At 50.5% G+C, this 16,268-nt stretch overlaps 1 protein-coding gene across 2 annotated transcripts in view; it reads left to right on the top strand.

Moving 5' to 3' along the window:
• The window catches only part of ACOT7 (acyl-CoA thioesterase 7), a 31,584-nt gene extending 17,811 nt beyond the window's left edge, over nt 1–13,773 (top strand). For both annotated transcript variants that reach the window (XM_081955040.1, XM_081955039.1), the window contains 3 exons: nt 4,370–4,486; nt 8,590–8,774; nt 13,162–13,773. In XM_081955040.1, the coding sequence (XP_081811166.1) occupies nt 4,370–4,486; nt 8,590–8,774; nt 13,162–13,266 (407 nt within the window). In that variant the 3' untranslated portion in view covers nt 13,267–13,773. The remainder of the gene's footprint in view (nt 1–4,369; nt 4,487–8,589; nt 8,775–13,161) is intronic.
• Nucleotides 13,774–16,268: the final 2,495 nt, after the last annotated feature.

Here is a 16,268-nt window from a genome sequence, read left to right as displayed (position 1 = left end):
TAAAAGATGACCGAAGTGGAATTATTATAATGGCAATAAAATGTGGAAGGGGAAATTCATTTTTATGTAAATATGAAGCCAGGTTTGCTGGCATCTCACCCCAAAAATCCGTCAGGGTGAAGAAGAAAATAAGTAAATGCAACAACGGAAGGCGGGAGGAAGAGGAAGAGAAAGAAGAAAGGGAAAAGGAGAGGAAGTAAGGGAGGGATAGAAAGAGAGGGGGAGTGGGTGAGAGCAGGGCCGGATTTTCCTATAGGCTAACTAGGCTTCAGCCTAGGGCCTCAAGATCAAGAGGGGCCTTTTATTTTTAATTATTATCCGTGCCACATTTTTTATAAAGGCTAGTACCAATTACAACATGTTTCATTTAATATATTGATATATATCACAGTAATGATGTATTTTATTATCTCTCATGTAATTTACAAACTTAAAAATGGGAGGTGAAAGGGCCCCATAAGTGGAATAGCCTAGGGCCTCTTTTCATCTAAATCGGGCCCTGGGTGAGAGGGAGGGGTAGAAGAAAAAAGGAAGGAGAGGAGGAGAGAAAGAAAGGAGAGAAGGGAGGAAAGAAGGAGTAGGGTAAGACGGATGAGTGGGGTGGCAAGAAAGTGACCCCCGCTGATGTCGTTATATTTTTAAATGTCTAAATAGATTGTGATAAATGTTAAAAGACAATAGACAAATGTTAATCGTACTTATGAGAATGCCTATTTGTGAGTGTATGTAGGAGGGGAGGGAAAGAAAACTTTACAAGCAAAAAAAAAACCCCACCCCCGTCCAGAGGTCCACCTGCAAAATCTTTATCACCGTCTCTGGACGCTTGCACAAGGCTTGTGGGCTTCTTGCACAACCTAAACCTTCCCCATTGTGCAAGTCACACACACACACACACACACACACACACGTACACACGGCAACGGAGGTGGCATCCATTCCAGTCATGGTTTGCTTTCTATTTTTACAAGTGTGCGGAAGTCACACGTTTTGGGATAGAGGTGTAGAAGGAAAAATAAAGCTGTTACCTCCACCAGGTGAGAATCTTGCTCTGCATTCCAACCTGACCTTCACTCCCGAGTGGAAAACGGAGGGCAGACGGGCTCATTTCTGACTTAGAGTCATAAGATTGGAAAGGGGGCCTCGGGGGTCCTCTAGTCCAACCCCCTGCTCAAGACACGGGACCCTACCACCGCCGTGAAACCATCTTTCCCTTGAAAACAAGCAGATTTAATTGGCTAATCGACACGCTGAGTTAGAGATCCGCCCATCTAGAATCGTAGGATTGGAAGGGGACCTCGGAGGTCCTCTAGTCCAACCTCCTAATCCAGGTTGGGTAAGCTGAGGACGAGCCCTTTAATTGGAGAAAGGAAGAAGAAAAAGGGTGGGGGGGATTATTTTCCCTGAGACCGGAGGAGCTCCAGTCGTAGGTGGGGTTGCTATAGGAACTTTTCATGGCCGAGAAAGCGGGGGGGGGGGGAATTTAGACCCCTGTAATTAAAATATTCTTGAGGGAGGTCGCGCGGTGGAGGTTTTGAAAGGGGGGAGGGGGCACATTTGGAACTTAAGAGCCAGTCGGGGGAAATTAAATAGAGGTATTTATTTATTTTCTTACTGCAAAAATTGGGAGACGGAATTGTTTTTGCTAAAACGGTTGATTTGCAAGGCATCGGGGTGGGGGGGAAATTGGGGTCCCCCTTCCCTAAAACTCGGGGGGCGCCTGGTGTTGAGCCGTGAGGGGAGCCTGGTTGGATGTGTAGGTGGGCTTCTCTTTTTTCAAGTCAAATGTTTTTCTTTTTTTTAAAAAAAAGTATTTATTCAGCGTGTACATAAGCCGCCCGTCTTAATATCAGGGGCAGTTTGGTCTAGTGGGGAAGGCACCAGGTTAGAAAGTAGGAGACTGGGAGTTCTAGTCCCGCTTTAGGCACAAAAGCCAGCTGGGAGACTTTTGTCGAGTTACCAGGAGGCAGTGAGTTCTAGTCTCAGTTTAGGCAAGAAAGCCAGCTGGGTGACTTTTGGCTCATCACCAGGAGACTGGGAGTTCTAGTCCCACCTTGCGCACGAAAGCTGGCTAGATGACTTTAGTCGAGTCACCAGGAGACGGTGAGTTCTAGTTTCACCCTAGGCATGAAAGCCAGATGGGTCACTAGAGTCACCAGGAGACGGTGAGTTCTAGTTTCACCCTAGGCATGAAAGCCAGATGGGAGACTTTTGGCTAATCACCAGGAGACTGGGAGTTCTAATCCTGCCTTAGGCATAAAATCCAGCTGGGTGGCTTTAGGCCAGTCACTAGGAAACAATCAGTTGTAGTTCCATCTTAACCAAGAAAACAAGTTGGGTAAATCTTGGGCCAATGTGTCTCTCCCTCCCTCTCTCTCGCTTTCTCTCTCTCTCTCTCCACCTCCCTCTCTCTCTTTCCATCTCTCATTCTCTCGCTCCCTCCCTCCCTTCTTGCTTTCTCTCTCTCTCCCCCGCCCTCCCTCCTTCCCTCTGTCAACCTCTGTCAAGGTGATCTTCCTACATATCTTCTGAAAGGCCATTTAGACCAGGTGCTGAGAAAATTTGCACGTCGTTCTGAGAATTTGCAAAATTACTCCCCCCCCCCCCCGTCACTTAGAAGCCTTTGTGTCCCTGAGGACAAGTCCGGATGGACCCCACCCCAACGCTCACACGGACGGATGGGAGACCCTCGGTTGAAATCTCTGCTTTGCTTGCCTTCTCCGTCCCTCCCATCTGACCCTTGACCCCCACCCCACCCTGGTTGTCGTTCATAAACCCAAATGTGTCTCTCGGGGTCCCTGGGCGACTGGGTTCCCCAGCTTCCTCGTCCAAAGATCCCCCCCGTAGAAAACCCCCGCGGGGAGCATCATCCGAGCGGAATGAGTTCCGGATTTTTCGCGGCAGGAACGGGCTTAGCACGACCCGGCTGTGGAGCACAGGACCCACAAACGCACAAACACACACAAAGACCCCCTCTGGGATCCCATTTGTTGTGTTAGGAAGGCGTCGGGGTGGTGTGTGTGTTTTTTTTTTTGTTTTTTTGGGTGGTTGTTGTTATCCTTGTTGTCGTTCTTTGTTTAGATCCTGCTGCTTTAGTAAGACGAGGCCCCAGCGACGATGACAAAAGGCGGCTGGTTGCAAGTGTGTGTACTGGGTGTGTGTGTGTGTGTGTGTGTGTGTGTGAGTCAGCTGTGCTATTTTTAGCCGGCGCTTCGCTTCTTATTAGCAGCCTCGCTCGGAGCTGGGCGGAGGGGGATTAGCTCTGCAATTCCTCGCAGGAAGCAACGAGCTTTAATTAATTGTCTTCCGCAGGGCTCCCAGCTCTTCGGGAAGCTTGCAATATTATTTCCCCCCCCCCTCCACCTCCCTCGAAGCTCTGGTTGTAGGAACAACACACGCCCCCCCCACCCCCAAGGAGGCTCGTGGGGGGGGGGTATTTTTGCAACCCAGTTTCAGAAAAGCGAGCTGGCATGGATTCAGTTTCCTTGCAGGAAGCCCCTGTCCGTCCTCCGTCCGAACTGACGGACAGGGAAATGCAAGCATTAATGCGTGAGAGATCTGCAAAGGATGCATTTACTCATTCGTTATTTTTAGACTTAACTCAAGGTAGCAAACATGCTGCTCCTGTTTTCCCCACAACAACCCTGTGAGGTGGGCTGGGCTGAGGGAGAGGGGAAGGCATCGGGCCAAAGTCACCCTGCAGGACTAGAACTCCCTGTCTCCTGGAGATTGGCCCCAAATCACCCAACCGGCTTTCATGCCTAAAGTGGGACTAGAACTCCCAGTCTCCTGGGGATTGGCCCAAAGACACCCAGCCGGCTTTCATGCCTAAAGTGGGACTAGAACTCCCTGTCTCCTGGGGATTGGCCCAAAGACACCCAGCCAGCTTTCATGCCTAAGGCGGGACTAGAACTCCCAATCTCCTGGTAATTGGCAAAAGAAAGACTGGAAGACTACATGCCCAGAGTGGCCAGAGGAAGGGAAGAGCTAAAGAACAGGGGTCGACTTGGGAGGAAGGCCACAGGTGGACGATGAAGGGCCCCTCCCAGAGGGAATAAAAGAGGAGCGAAAGGGGAGTGGAGTTTGCAGGAGACCATTAGTTCCCTTCATTGGTTTGGAGACTTTGCAGAGATCGGCCTGGCAGCTCTCCAAGCCAGAGAAGGTCTGTGACCGTAAATCCTCCCTGGAAAGACTTTGCTGGAGGTGAAGGAGCAGAATTCACAGCAAATTAATAAAAGGGGTTTTTGTCGGGAGAACAAGGAGTTGGCTTCAGGCTCTCGGGAAGAAGCCTCGGTCAGAAGACCTGCTGGCCCAGGGGGCTCTCCCACCGGCCACTGCCCAGGTGAAGCCCACCTCTTATCCCCCCTTCCAGGCGTGACCATGAAACTCATGGACGAAGTGGCTGGAATTGTGGCCGCTCGCCACTGCAAGACCAACATCGTCACGGCTTCTGTGGACGCCATCAACTTCCACGAGAAGATCAAAAAAGGTAAGCGGCGGGGCCCACAACACCCTTGCGGTCAGTAAGACCTTTCGCCTGGTTTAGGACAAGACGTCCTCGATTTACGACCGTTCCGTTTAGTGACCGAAGTTACAACAGCACTGGGGGGGGAAAAGAGACTCGAGTGTTTCACAGTTACGGCCATTGCAGCGTCCCCACAATCAAAAATTCGGGTGCTGGGCAACTGGCTCACATTTACAACGGTCGCAGGGTCATGCCCTTTGGCGACCTTCTGACAAGCAGAAGTCCTGGGGGAAGCCAGATTCACTTAACGACCGCGGGGCTAGTTTTATAACTGCAGTGGCAAGAAAGGTCATAAATTCATTTTTAAAAGTGTCTCGCTTAACGAGGGAGATCTGGGGTTCAATTCTAGTCGTAAGTCAAGGACTTCCTCTTGCACGTTCCATCTTTGTCTGTTTGTGTCTGGTTAAGTCGATGATCCAGAGGGGAAACCTCTCCCCCCCCCCCCCAAAAAAAGTTGGGTGCAGTTGAACCACATAAGGATGTTGGATGTTGTCTACAGCAGAAGTGGACAAAGGATGAACCGGTGGAACTGCTTGCCACCAGAAGTTGTGGGTGCTCCATCCCTGGAGATTTTCAAGGAGAGACTGGACAGCCCTTTGTCAGAAATGGCATCGGTTCTCCTGCTTGTGCAGGGGGGTTGGACTAGAAGACCTCCAAGGTCCCTCCCAGCTTTGTTACTCTCTTAAATCCCTTCGGGCTTTCTCTGCAATCCTGGCTGGGCCAAGGGGGCCAACCGAGAGCTGTCCAGGGTGCTGATCCTCTTGGTCTCCAACCTCAACCCTTGCCCAGCCCTGGGAGACTCTTTCAGAAGGAGTGGGGGCGCTTCTGTGCGTTGCCGTTTGTGGTCCCCCGTCAGATATTACGCAAGGGCCTTGTTGCGATGTTTCTTGCGGCATTTAAGAGCGGGTCTCTGTTCTCCGCGGAGGAACATGGCGTTGCACGAAGCACCAGCACCTCCCTTTGGGGTGATTTCGATTGTCCTCCCGACGTCTTCTAAAAAAAACCTCCGGTTTGGACCCAATTAGCATCTTTTAAGAACTTCCCGGATGGGAACGTGGCCCGTTGCTTGTCGTCCTCGAGAGAAACGCCCCCTCCCTCCCTGGGAAGAAAAGAAAACCTAATTTGATTTCCTTTTTCTTTTTGGAATCCTCTCTTGATTATTTTCTTAAGCAAATGTCGCGTTTATCCTAGTCTATTTCGGTTTCCGTTTTCCAAGCTGTCTGCTTCATTTAGCTAAATTTGGGAGCAATCGGAGCCTCTCGTCCTAAATGCTCCCGGGTGAAATTTTATTCCCCATCATCTACAGATAGTCCTTGCCTTACGGCCATTGCTAAGCAAAACAGTTAAGTGATCTGGTCATCTGGTCTTCATTAGTGACGCTCGGTTGGCCTCCTCTCTTGGCTTCAGCAAATTCTCTCCCAGGATCCAGAGGTGCGGGAAGCGGGTGAAACCCGGAGGGCCGGTGGCGTAGGTTCTGCCCAAGCGCTCTGCTTTAGCTCCTGGGCAAGCCCACCAACTGGGCCACCCGGCTTCCGGACGGCTCTTTCCTTGAGGAGGCCTCCTCTCTTGGTTAATAATAGAAACCCCCGAGGGGCAGGGGGGGAGCTCTGGCCTCAGTCAAAGACCCAGAGTCGGTGGTCAGAAGGAAGATGGCATCAGAAGCAACCTTGTTCGGTTGAAGGAAATCTAAGCCGGCATCTCCTCAGGCCAGGATGAGGGGGGGGGGAATTGGTGGTGGACCAAGGTCTGAAGGTCCACATGCCCAAGGCAGGAGATACAGCCACAAGGTTGGACAGGGGGGAGAAAGGGGGCAGTTTGGCCAGCGGTTGGACTCAAGAGGGAGAAGGTCAAGAGGGCCACAGAATAGGACGTGGAGAATAGATAGGGAGATGCATTGATGGATGGATGGATGGATGGATGGATGGATGGATGGATGGATGGAGATGGAGAAATAGATGGGGAGACGAATGGATGGATGGATGGATGGATGGATGGATGGATGGATGGATGGAGATGGAGAGATGGAGAAATAGATGGGGAGAGGAATGGGTGGATGGATGGATGGAGATGGAGAGATGGAGAAATAGATGGGGAGAGGAATGGGTGGATGGACAGAGAGATGGAGAATAGATGGGGATATGGATGGATGATGGATGGACAGAGAGATGGGAGATGGAGAAATAGATGGGGAGAGGAATGGATGGATGGACAGAGTGGAGAGATGGAGAATAGATGGGGAGATGGATGGATGGACAGAGAGATGGAGAGATGGAGAAATAGATGTGAAGAGGAATGGATGGATGGATGAATGGATGGATGGATGGACAGAGATGGAGAGATGGAGAATAGATGGGGAGATGGATGGATGGATGGATGGATGGATGGATGGATGGACAGAGAGATGGAGAATAGATGGGGAGATGGATGGATGGACAGAGAGATGGAGAGATGGAGAAATAGGTGGGGAGAGGAATGGATGGATGGAGAAATTGATAGATGAATAGAGAGATAGACAGAGGGATAAATAGTTGGAGGGCTGGGAAGATGGATGGATGAAGAGATGGCTAAGTAAAGGAAGACAGAGAGGGAAAGAGGGAGAGAGAGAGGAAAGGTGGTGGGACGGATGAAGAAGTGAATGGAGACCTAGGGATGGATTTGGGACTCCCTCGTGGTCGTTCAGTCGAGGACTGCCTGTCAATCCCTTCCTGCCGTCACTGACACGTGACGCTCGCTTGGAGGCTCGTTTCAGGGAGGCTCGAGGCGTTGCGTGCGAACCCTCCCCCCCCCCCCCGTTGAACGTTGGAGTTTTAATTTAGGTTAGATCTCCCCGGGTGGGGCTCTCTTGACGTCGGACGGTGGAGTCATCCCGTTTTTGCGGTTGGAAGATTGCGGGGTTCGAGTTTTGCCTTTCAGCACATCTCAGGAAAGAGAGGGACTCTTTGTTTTGTGACGCCTTTGTTTGCTTTCTGCGATGATGGTCACAAAAGTGAGGCTTAAAAACGAGAGATAATAGCGGCCTTCAATCCCCATTTATGTCCTTAAATTAGGCCTTTGTCATTCCACCCGGGGGGGTGGGAAATCTCCTGCTGTCTTCTCCAGCTTCCCCCAGAAACCTGGTTGTGAATTCTAGCTGGATTCCTGGTTCTTGGTCTCCTGCAAAATTCCAGTGGAGTGGAACCCAAGGGTCATCTAGTCCACCCCTCTGCAGGATGCAGGAAAGCCGACTTGGCCCTCCTACAGAGGTGGCTGCCCAGCTTCTCTTTAAGAAATGTCCAGAGATGGAGAGGCCACTACTTCCCCAGGTGTAGTCTTCCCACTCTTCCCAATCATCAAGAATTCCTCATTGGGCTTTTGTTCAGGTTGAACATCTCAGGTCCCTCTGAGGTCATGTCAAGTTCCTCGAGGAACTTCTCAAGTTTCTTTGAGGCAAGTTTCTTGAAGAACATCTCGGTGTCCTCTGAGGACAAGATGAGTTCCTAGAAGACCATCTCAAGTACCTCTGAGGACAAGATGAGTTCTTTGATAAACATCTCATGTTCCTCTGAGGACAAGTCAAGTTCCTAGAAGAACATCACAGGTTCCTCTGAGGACAAGATGAATTCTTTGAGGAACATCTCTGAGGACAACGTGTTCCTCAAGAGACATCTCAGGTTCCTCTGAGGACAAGACGAATTCTTTGAGGAACATCTCCTCTGAGGACAACGTGTTCCTCAAGAGACATCTCAGGTTCCTCTGAGGACAGGTCATGTTCTTTAAGGAACAACTCAAGATACTTTGAGGGAAAATCACATTCCTTGAGGAACATCTCAGATTCCTCTGAGGGCAAACCAAGTTCTTTGAGGAACATCCCATGTTCCTCGAGTCCCTTCTCATCTCCCAGCTCCTCTTCAGAACCTTCTCCAACCTCTCCATAATCCTTCTGCAAACGAGATGCACCCTCTGTCCTTATTCTCTGACAGAACCAGGTTTCTGACCAGCGGCCGTAGGAATTTCCAAGAACGGCTTTGGACCTGATCTTGGGTTACTGTGTGTAGTTGACCCTCACCAAGGTCCTCTCCGTCCCGCAGGGAGTGTGCTCACCATTTCTGGCCGCATGACCTTCACGAGCAACAAGTCCATGGAAATCGAGGTCTTTGTGGACGCCGACCGCTTTGTGGGCGAACCCCAGGGGCCGTACCTGGCGGTCAGCGCATTCTTCACCTACGTGTCCCTCAGCAAGGAAGGAAGAGCCCTCCCCGTCCCGCAGCTGGCGGTAAGTCGGTTTTTGTGGGTCTGCCAAAGGGGGAATGGTTTCAAAGTCAACACAACATCTCTGGGGTTGTTGAGTTTGCAGCTCGGCTCCAAGGTTTGGTTTGATCAAAACTGGGGAGTGGGCTGCAGGACCCCTGAAGACGGTTGCTTTCCTTCTGGAAGCGAACCGCTGCGTTCCAGAAAAGTCTGTCAAAATACTTGGGCCATAAGGCAAATATTTCTCTCTCTGGGCACAATGAGAATATATCTGCTGAACAAAACTCCTCATTGGCAACAGGAAGGGCATCTGGCCAGTCAACATTCTGCTAGCTCCTTTCGGCTGGTCGGCCATTTTTCCTCTTAACTGTTTTATTTAAACTATTAATTTAAATTAACTGTTTTATTCAACTGAATTGATTTAAAATAAAAAAATTAAAGCACAAGCGGTCCTCAACTTATGGCAGTTTATTTAGTGACATTTCCAAGTTACAACGGCGCTGAAAAAAGTGACTTAGGGACGCTTTTCACACTTACGACCGTTGAAGCATCCCTGTGGTCACATGATCAAAATTCAGACACTCGGCGACCGACTCCCATTTATGACGGTCGCAGTGTCCCGGGGTCACATGGTCCCCTTTGGCAACCATCCTGACCAGCAACGCCAAGGGGGAAGCCAGGTTCACTTAACGACCGTGTTATTAACTCCACAACCGCAGTGATTCGTTTTAACAACTGTGGCAAGGAAAGCTGTAAAGTGGAGGCAAGTCTCCCTTAAGAACTGTCTCGCTTAGCAGCAGAAAGTTTGTCGTTGCGGTCGTAAGTAAGTACTCCAAAAACAAACCCAAAAAGAAATTATAAAACCAAAAAGATAAATAAGCAGGACATTAAAAAATGTGCGTTAAAAATCCTACAAATACACACACACACATACACACACACACACACACACACACACACACACACAAAATCCTGCCTAGTTCAGTAACTCTTGTGCTCTGGAGTGGGGCAGTGGCCTAGAGGTGGAGCTCTCGCCTCACAATCAGGAGACTGTGGGTTCGATCCTAGGTAGAGGCAGACATTTCTCTCTCCGGGCACAATGAGAATATATCTGCCGAACAAAACTCCCCCCTGGGGACAGGAAAGGCATCCGGCCATTTAAAAAAAAATAGTTATTGTATTCTTTCTTTAAAAGGGCATGCCCTGTTCCTCAAATCTTTGGTTTCCCTCCTCCTCCTCTGCTCCTCAGCTGCTGATCTTCACCACAGTGGAGCCATGGGGCTGGAAGGGACCTTGAAGGTCTTCTAGTCCAACCCTCCAATGAAAGGGGGGGGATCTCCCTTAAAAGGCCCAGGGAACCTCTCTCAAGCATCTCTTCCTCTGCCGTTGAAGCCTCCCTCTGTCCCAAGACCTTAAAAATCCCCCCCTCCCGCACACCGTAATTTTAGCATCTCCCCCCCCCCCACAACCTCCCACCTTTGCAGCAATGCAATAAAAGTACCACAAATCCTCTTTTTTTCCTCCTCCTCCTTCTTCTTCTTTCCCCTTGCAAAGCCTGGTGAATTTTGAATGTCCTCCATATTTTTATTTCATTCTTTTTATCGGCCTCCATCTCCCTTCCCTCCCCCCCCTTCTTCCCCCCCCCCCCTACGACCACTACCTGCTATTGTTGGTTTCCCTCCCCATCTATTTTGAGCCACCTTTTAGCCGCTCTTCCAGAATAGAAAGGACCCAGGAGGGGGCGAAGAAGAAGTGGCCCATTCCTCAATTTCTGCCTTCTGCCTCTTGGTCTCTCTCTCTCTCCCTTCTTTCTTTCTTTTTTTCTCTTTCTTTCTCCCCTCCCTTTCTTCTTTCTTTCTTTATTTCCTCCCTCCTTCCCTCCCTTCTTTCTTTCCTTCCCCTCCCTTCCTCCCTCCCTTCTTTCTTTTTCTTTCTTTCTCTCTTTCCTACCACTCCCTTCCTCCCCTCTCTTCCTTCTTTCATCCTTTCTTTCTCTTTCTTTCTTTCCTTCCCCTCCCTTTCTCCCCTCCCTTCCTCCCCTCTCTTCCTTCTTTTCTTCCTTCTTTCCTCCCTCCCTCCCTTTCTTTCTTTCTTTCTTTCTTTCTTTCCTTCCCCTTCCTTACTCCCTCCATTCCTTTTTTCTTCCCTTTCTTTCTTTCTTTCTTTCTTCCTTCCTTCCTTCCTTCCTTCCTTCCTTCCTTCTTTCCTTCCTTCCCATTCGTCCATCCAGGCATCCATTCTCTCCATCTATCCCCCCTCCCTCCCTCCTTTCCTTCCCCTTCCCCACTTCCTCTGGCCCTTCCCCTGGCAAGCAGACAGACCTTCCCTTTCCTCTGCCCCCCCTCTCTCTCCTGGGGGGTGGGGAGGGCAGGGCGCCCCTCAATCCCATCTGGCAGCCACCAACCTCCCCGCCTCCCCACTGGGCTTTCCAAGAGCTGGGGGGGGGCTCTCCCAGCGAATCTCTCCCTCCCTTTACCGCGGGGGCTTCCTCCAGCCTCCCCGCTGGAGATAATGGGGGCTCTGTGCTGCTGTCAGGCTGCCCCTCCCCCCAGCGCCCCCCTCCCCCTCTGACCTTCAATGCGGCTTCCCACCCTGTTAATGAGGCTCCTAACCGCTTATCAGCAGCCGGCAGTGCCCACACGCAGCTGGCAAGCTCCTGGGGGGGGGGGGTGCCAAATGCCAGAAGGGAGGGGAAACATCCCCCCAAAAAAACATTTGCCAACCCCCCCCCCGTCCCTCCCAGAGGTCACCTTATCCTAGGCTGCAAAGGGGGGGAGGGAGACGGGGGGGGGGGGGGGAACCCGAATCTCTTTGGGGTGAGAAGGCAGCTCTTCAGGCCTTTGATCTTGGAAAACCCGCATCTTTTTCAGCCAACCAAGGGGGCCCTTTAGCCCCCCCCCACTTCCCCCCACCCCACACACCTAAACCACGGGGACCGGCTTCCCCCTCCCCTGATCCCCCCCCAAAAAAGATTAAATCAAATTCTGCCAGCCAAGGCCTCTGGGAAGCCCCCTTCTGCATTCAGGAGGAAGACACGGGATCATAAGGGTACTTACAGATCTTCTAGTCCTCAAGGAAGAGCCTATTCTCAAACTACGGCCCAGGGGCCGGATACGGTCCAATGAAGCCATTAATCCGGCCCGTGAGGGACCATAAGGCTGCCCCCCCCCCCACATCAGCCCACCTACCCACAGCCACCCCCCTTTCTGGATGCCGAGGAGGCCGAAAATGGGGCTGTTTTTGACCTCCCCAACTTCCGGAGGGAGGGAGGGAGCACCACACCCACCCAGTCACATGACCCCTAACCTCAGCCAGTCTGCCCCCCCCCCCACAGTCTGAGGGACAGTGAATTGGCCCCCTGTTTAAAAATTTGAGGACCCCTCCCCTGTAGCATTCCTGATAAATGGCTGTGCAGTTGGACACCTTTCTTTCTCTTTCTTTCTTTCTCTCTCCCTTCCTTCCTTTTTCTTTCTTCTTTCTTCCTCCCCTCCCTTCATCCCTTCATCTCTCCCTCCTTCCCTCCCTCCATTCATCCATCAATATATCCTTTGACCGTCTGCCTGCTTGCCTGACTGCCTTTCCTTCCTTCCTTCCTTCCTTCCTTCCTTCCTTCCTTCCTTCCTTCCTTCCTTCCTTCCTTCCTTCCTTCCTTCTGTCTCTATCTCTCTATTTATCTATCTATATCTCTGTCTCTGTCTATCTCTCTCTCTCTCTGTCTCTCTGTCTCTCCCCCCCCCCCCCCCCCATTAACTTCTAAAGTGGATCGTGGGAACGTAGCTATCGTAACAAAGATGATTAGGGGACTGGAGACTAAAACCTATGAAGAACGGTTGCAGGAACTGGGTATGTTTAGCTTAAGAGAAAGAAGGACCAGGGGAGACATGATAGCAGTCTTCCAATATCTCAGGGGTTGCCCCAAAGAAGAGGGAGTCAAGCTATTCTCCAAGGCACCTGAGGACAGAACAAGAAGCAATGGGTGGAAACTAATCAAGGAGAGAAGCAACTTAGAACTGAGGAGAAACTTCCTGACTGTTAGAACAATTAATCAGTGGAACAGAATTTGCCTCCAGAAGTTGTGAATGCCCCAACACTGGAAGTTTTTAAGAAGATGTTGGATAGCCATTTGTCTGAAACAGTATAGGGTTTCCTGCCTAGGCAGGGGGTTGGACTAGAAGACCTCCAAGGTCCCCTTCCAACTCTACTATTGTATTATTGTATTGTATTGTAACATATCTTGATTTCAGAAAATCATTTGAGAAAAGCCCCCCCCCCCCTCCCCAGGACATCCTGAATGGGCCGCGGGCAAAGTGAATCCCGTCCAGCGGCCAGTCCTGCCGCTATGTGGGGACGTGAACTACTCACCCACATCCCACCACTTTGTTTCTCCTTTCTCTCCCCCCCCCCCTTTACAGTTGGAAACCGAGGACGAACGGCGACGTTTCGAAGAAGGGAAAAGCCGCTACTTGCAAACGAAAGCCAAGCGCCAAGCACAGTTGCAGCCCCTCAGCCAGCAGTGACATTCGAGCCAAAGACCCCCTCAATCCCTAGACCCAGGTGGAAAGGGGGAGCAGGGGGGGCTGTGACGACATCCGGGGGGGGGGACCCCTGCCCTCTCCTTTCCAGCCAAGATTCATTCCATCCTCTCTGCCCCCATCGTAGCTAGCCGGGTGGGCGTTTCAGACACAGGGTAGGCTGGCCCCATGAGGAGGGGGCACATATTAACACAGATGGGCCAGAGGGCTTGCTTTATGAACCACCTTAAGGTAGACCTTCTCCAGCTTGGGGAAGGTCCATCTTCACCGTCCCAACACACACACACACACACACACACACACACACACACACACACTTTGGTTTCACAGCCCCTGAATGACCCCCCCACTCCCTCCACGTTGCCTGGAAGCCCCCTCCTCTGCCCCTCCCTTCCTCCTCCCCGTCTTCGGTATATGTGTCGTACAGATGTATACGTTTGTCTTAATTTATTCAGTGACGGTCGCAAATAAAGGTTTGGTGCCTTTAAACGTTTTGGGCCGGAGACTGTTTTCTGCCTCTTTGGGGGGGGGGGCTCCTCTCGGCCCCACCACCCCAGAGCGCCGAGTCGAAGGAAGGAGATTCATCGTTTGTCCAAAATGATCGTTGTTAGAAGTCGTCACGGATTCACCGATAGGAAATCCAGCTCGCCTTATTTGATCATTATTATTAGTAGTATTTTTATTATTTTTTATTTATTATTATTATTATTATTATTATTATTATTATTATTATTATTATTATTATTGAACTACCATATTTTTCAGATTATAAGACATATCGGATGATAAGACGCACCTAAATTTAGAAGAGGAAAACAACAACAGAAAAGGTTTTTGGCCTCCGCGTGCCGCATTTCCGGCCCTTTTTCGGGGCCTTCTTTCGCCTCTTTTCCAGCCTTTTTTCTACCCATTTTTTAGGCTTTTTTTCTAGCTTGTTTTTGAGGTTTTATTCAGGCCATTTTTTAGACTTTTTTCAGGCTGTTTTCTTCCAAATAGGGCAAAATCCCCAGTGCCACATAACAGAGTGACTTGTCCCAGCTTCTGCCAACCTAGCAGTTCGAAAGCAGGTTAAAATGCAAGTGGAAAACTAGGAACCGCCTTTGGTGGGAAAGGAACAGCGTTCCATGCGCCTTCGGGGTTTAGTCATGCCGGTCACATGACCACGGAGACATCTTCGGACAGCACTGGCTCTTCGGCTTTGAAATGGAGATGAGCACCGCCCCCTAGAGTCGGGAACGACTGGCACAGAGGGGAAGCTTTTACCTTTTAGCCTAGAGAAAAGAAGGGCTGGGGGGGGGGCATGATAGCCGTTCTTGAGGGGCTCCTACAGAGAAGAGGGGGGAGTCATCCTATTCTCCAAAGGGCCAGAAGGCAGGATAAGAAGCCAGGGGTGGAAACCAATCAAGGAGAGAAGCTACCTGCAATTAAGGAGACATTTCCAAACGGGGAAATATTCATCAGTGGAACGGCTTGCCACCAGAAGTTGTGGGTTCTCCAACATTTGGCAGTTTTCAAGAAGTGATTGGGCAGCCATTTGTCTGAAACAGCATAGGGTCTCCCGCTTGAATAGAGGGTTGGACTAGAAGACCTCTTGAGGTCCCTTCCAGCTCTATTCTGATTGATTGATTGATTGATTGATTGATTGATTGAAATGGTCCTGGGTCTCCTGCTTGAGCAGAGGGCTGGACTAGAAGATCTCCAATGTCCCTTCCAGCTCTATTCTGATTGATTGATTGATTGATTGATTGATTGAAATGGTCCTGGGTCTCCTGCTTGATCAGAGGGCTGGATTAGAAGATCTCCAATGTCCCTTCCAGCTCTATTCTGATTGATTGATTGATTGAAATGGTCCTGGGTCTCCTGCTTGAGTAGAGGGCTGGACTAGAGGACCTCTGAGGCCCCTTCCGGCTCTATTCTGATTGATTGATGGATGGATTGAAATGGTCCTGGGTCTTCTGCTTGAGTAGAGGGTTGGACTAGAAGACCTCTGAGGCCCCTTCTGGCTCTATTCAGATTGATTGATCTACCATACGGATCTACAACTAACGTGAAAACTACTCGCCAACAGATGGGCTGTCAAGGAAGTTCAAGTGAATCTCAAAAGCACCTCGAAGGGGATGACAGCTCCCCCCTCCCCCAAAAACTGTCGTAAGTCAAGGACTGCACAGATCCTCCTACCCTTCCCACAACGTCCCACTGGGCTTCTGCAGGTTTCAAGAGCAACATTTTGGGATGAAATCTGCCTGCTTGTGCCCAGAGCTTTAAACAGGGGAGGGGTCCCTGCCCACCCGAGGGGTCCCTGCCCACCCGCCGTGCTTTTAACCACCAGACAAGATTAATCTTTGTAGAAAGATGGAAGGTGGAGATTTACACAAAGGCCTCCGATGTAAATTTGCTTTGACCCAGCTGAGCTAACAAGAGCCTGTATTTTAATCCCAGATGACTCTGCCTCCCCCCCCCCACTCCCTGAAAGGTCAAGATGCTCCCAACTTCTATAAGCTTTCTCCAGTTTGGAGGAAGAATAGAATCCTAAGGCTGGAAGGGACCTCAGAGGTCATCTAGTCCAACCCCCTGCTCGAACAGGAGATCCCTATCCTATCCCGGACAATTGTTGGGAATTGGGCATCCTTCCAGCTCTGGATCTATCCTATATATATATAGGATAGCAGCCCTGAAAAAAAGTGACCTAGGACCATTTTTTCCCACACAACCATTGCAGCATCCGCCTCCCCCCCCCACATGGAGTCACGTGATCAGAATTTGGCCACATGGGGATGGGCTCAAATTGATGACAAGGGCAGCAGGGGCTCCAGGCAGTGGACAAGGGGAGGGAAGGGAAGGAGGAAAAAGAAAGGGGAAGAGAGGGAAGGGGAAAGGAAGGGAGGGAGGAAGAGAAGGGGAAAGAAGCAAGGAAAGGAGGAAAAAGAAATGGGAAAGGAAGGGAGCGGAAGGAAAGGAAAAGAAGGAAAGAAGCAAGGGGAGGAAGA

The sequence above is a fragment of the Natrix helvetica genome (assembly GCF_964273705.1).
Source record: "Natrix helvetica genome assembly, chromosome: 5".
Classification (NCBI taxonomy): domain Eukaryota; kingdom Metazoa; phylum Chordata; class Lepidosauria; order Squamata; family Natricidae; genus Natrix; species Natrix helvetica.
The sequence above is the reverse complement of the archived record's forward strand: the minus strand, read 5'-3'. Positions and strand labels throughout refer to the sequence as shown.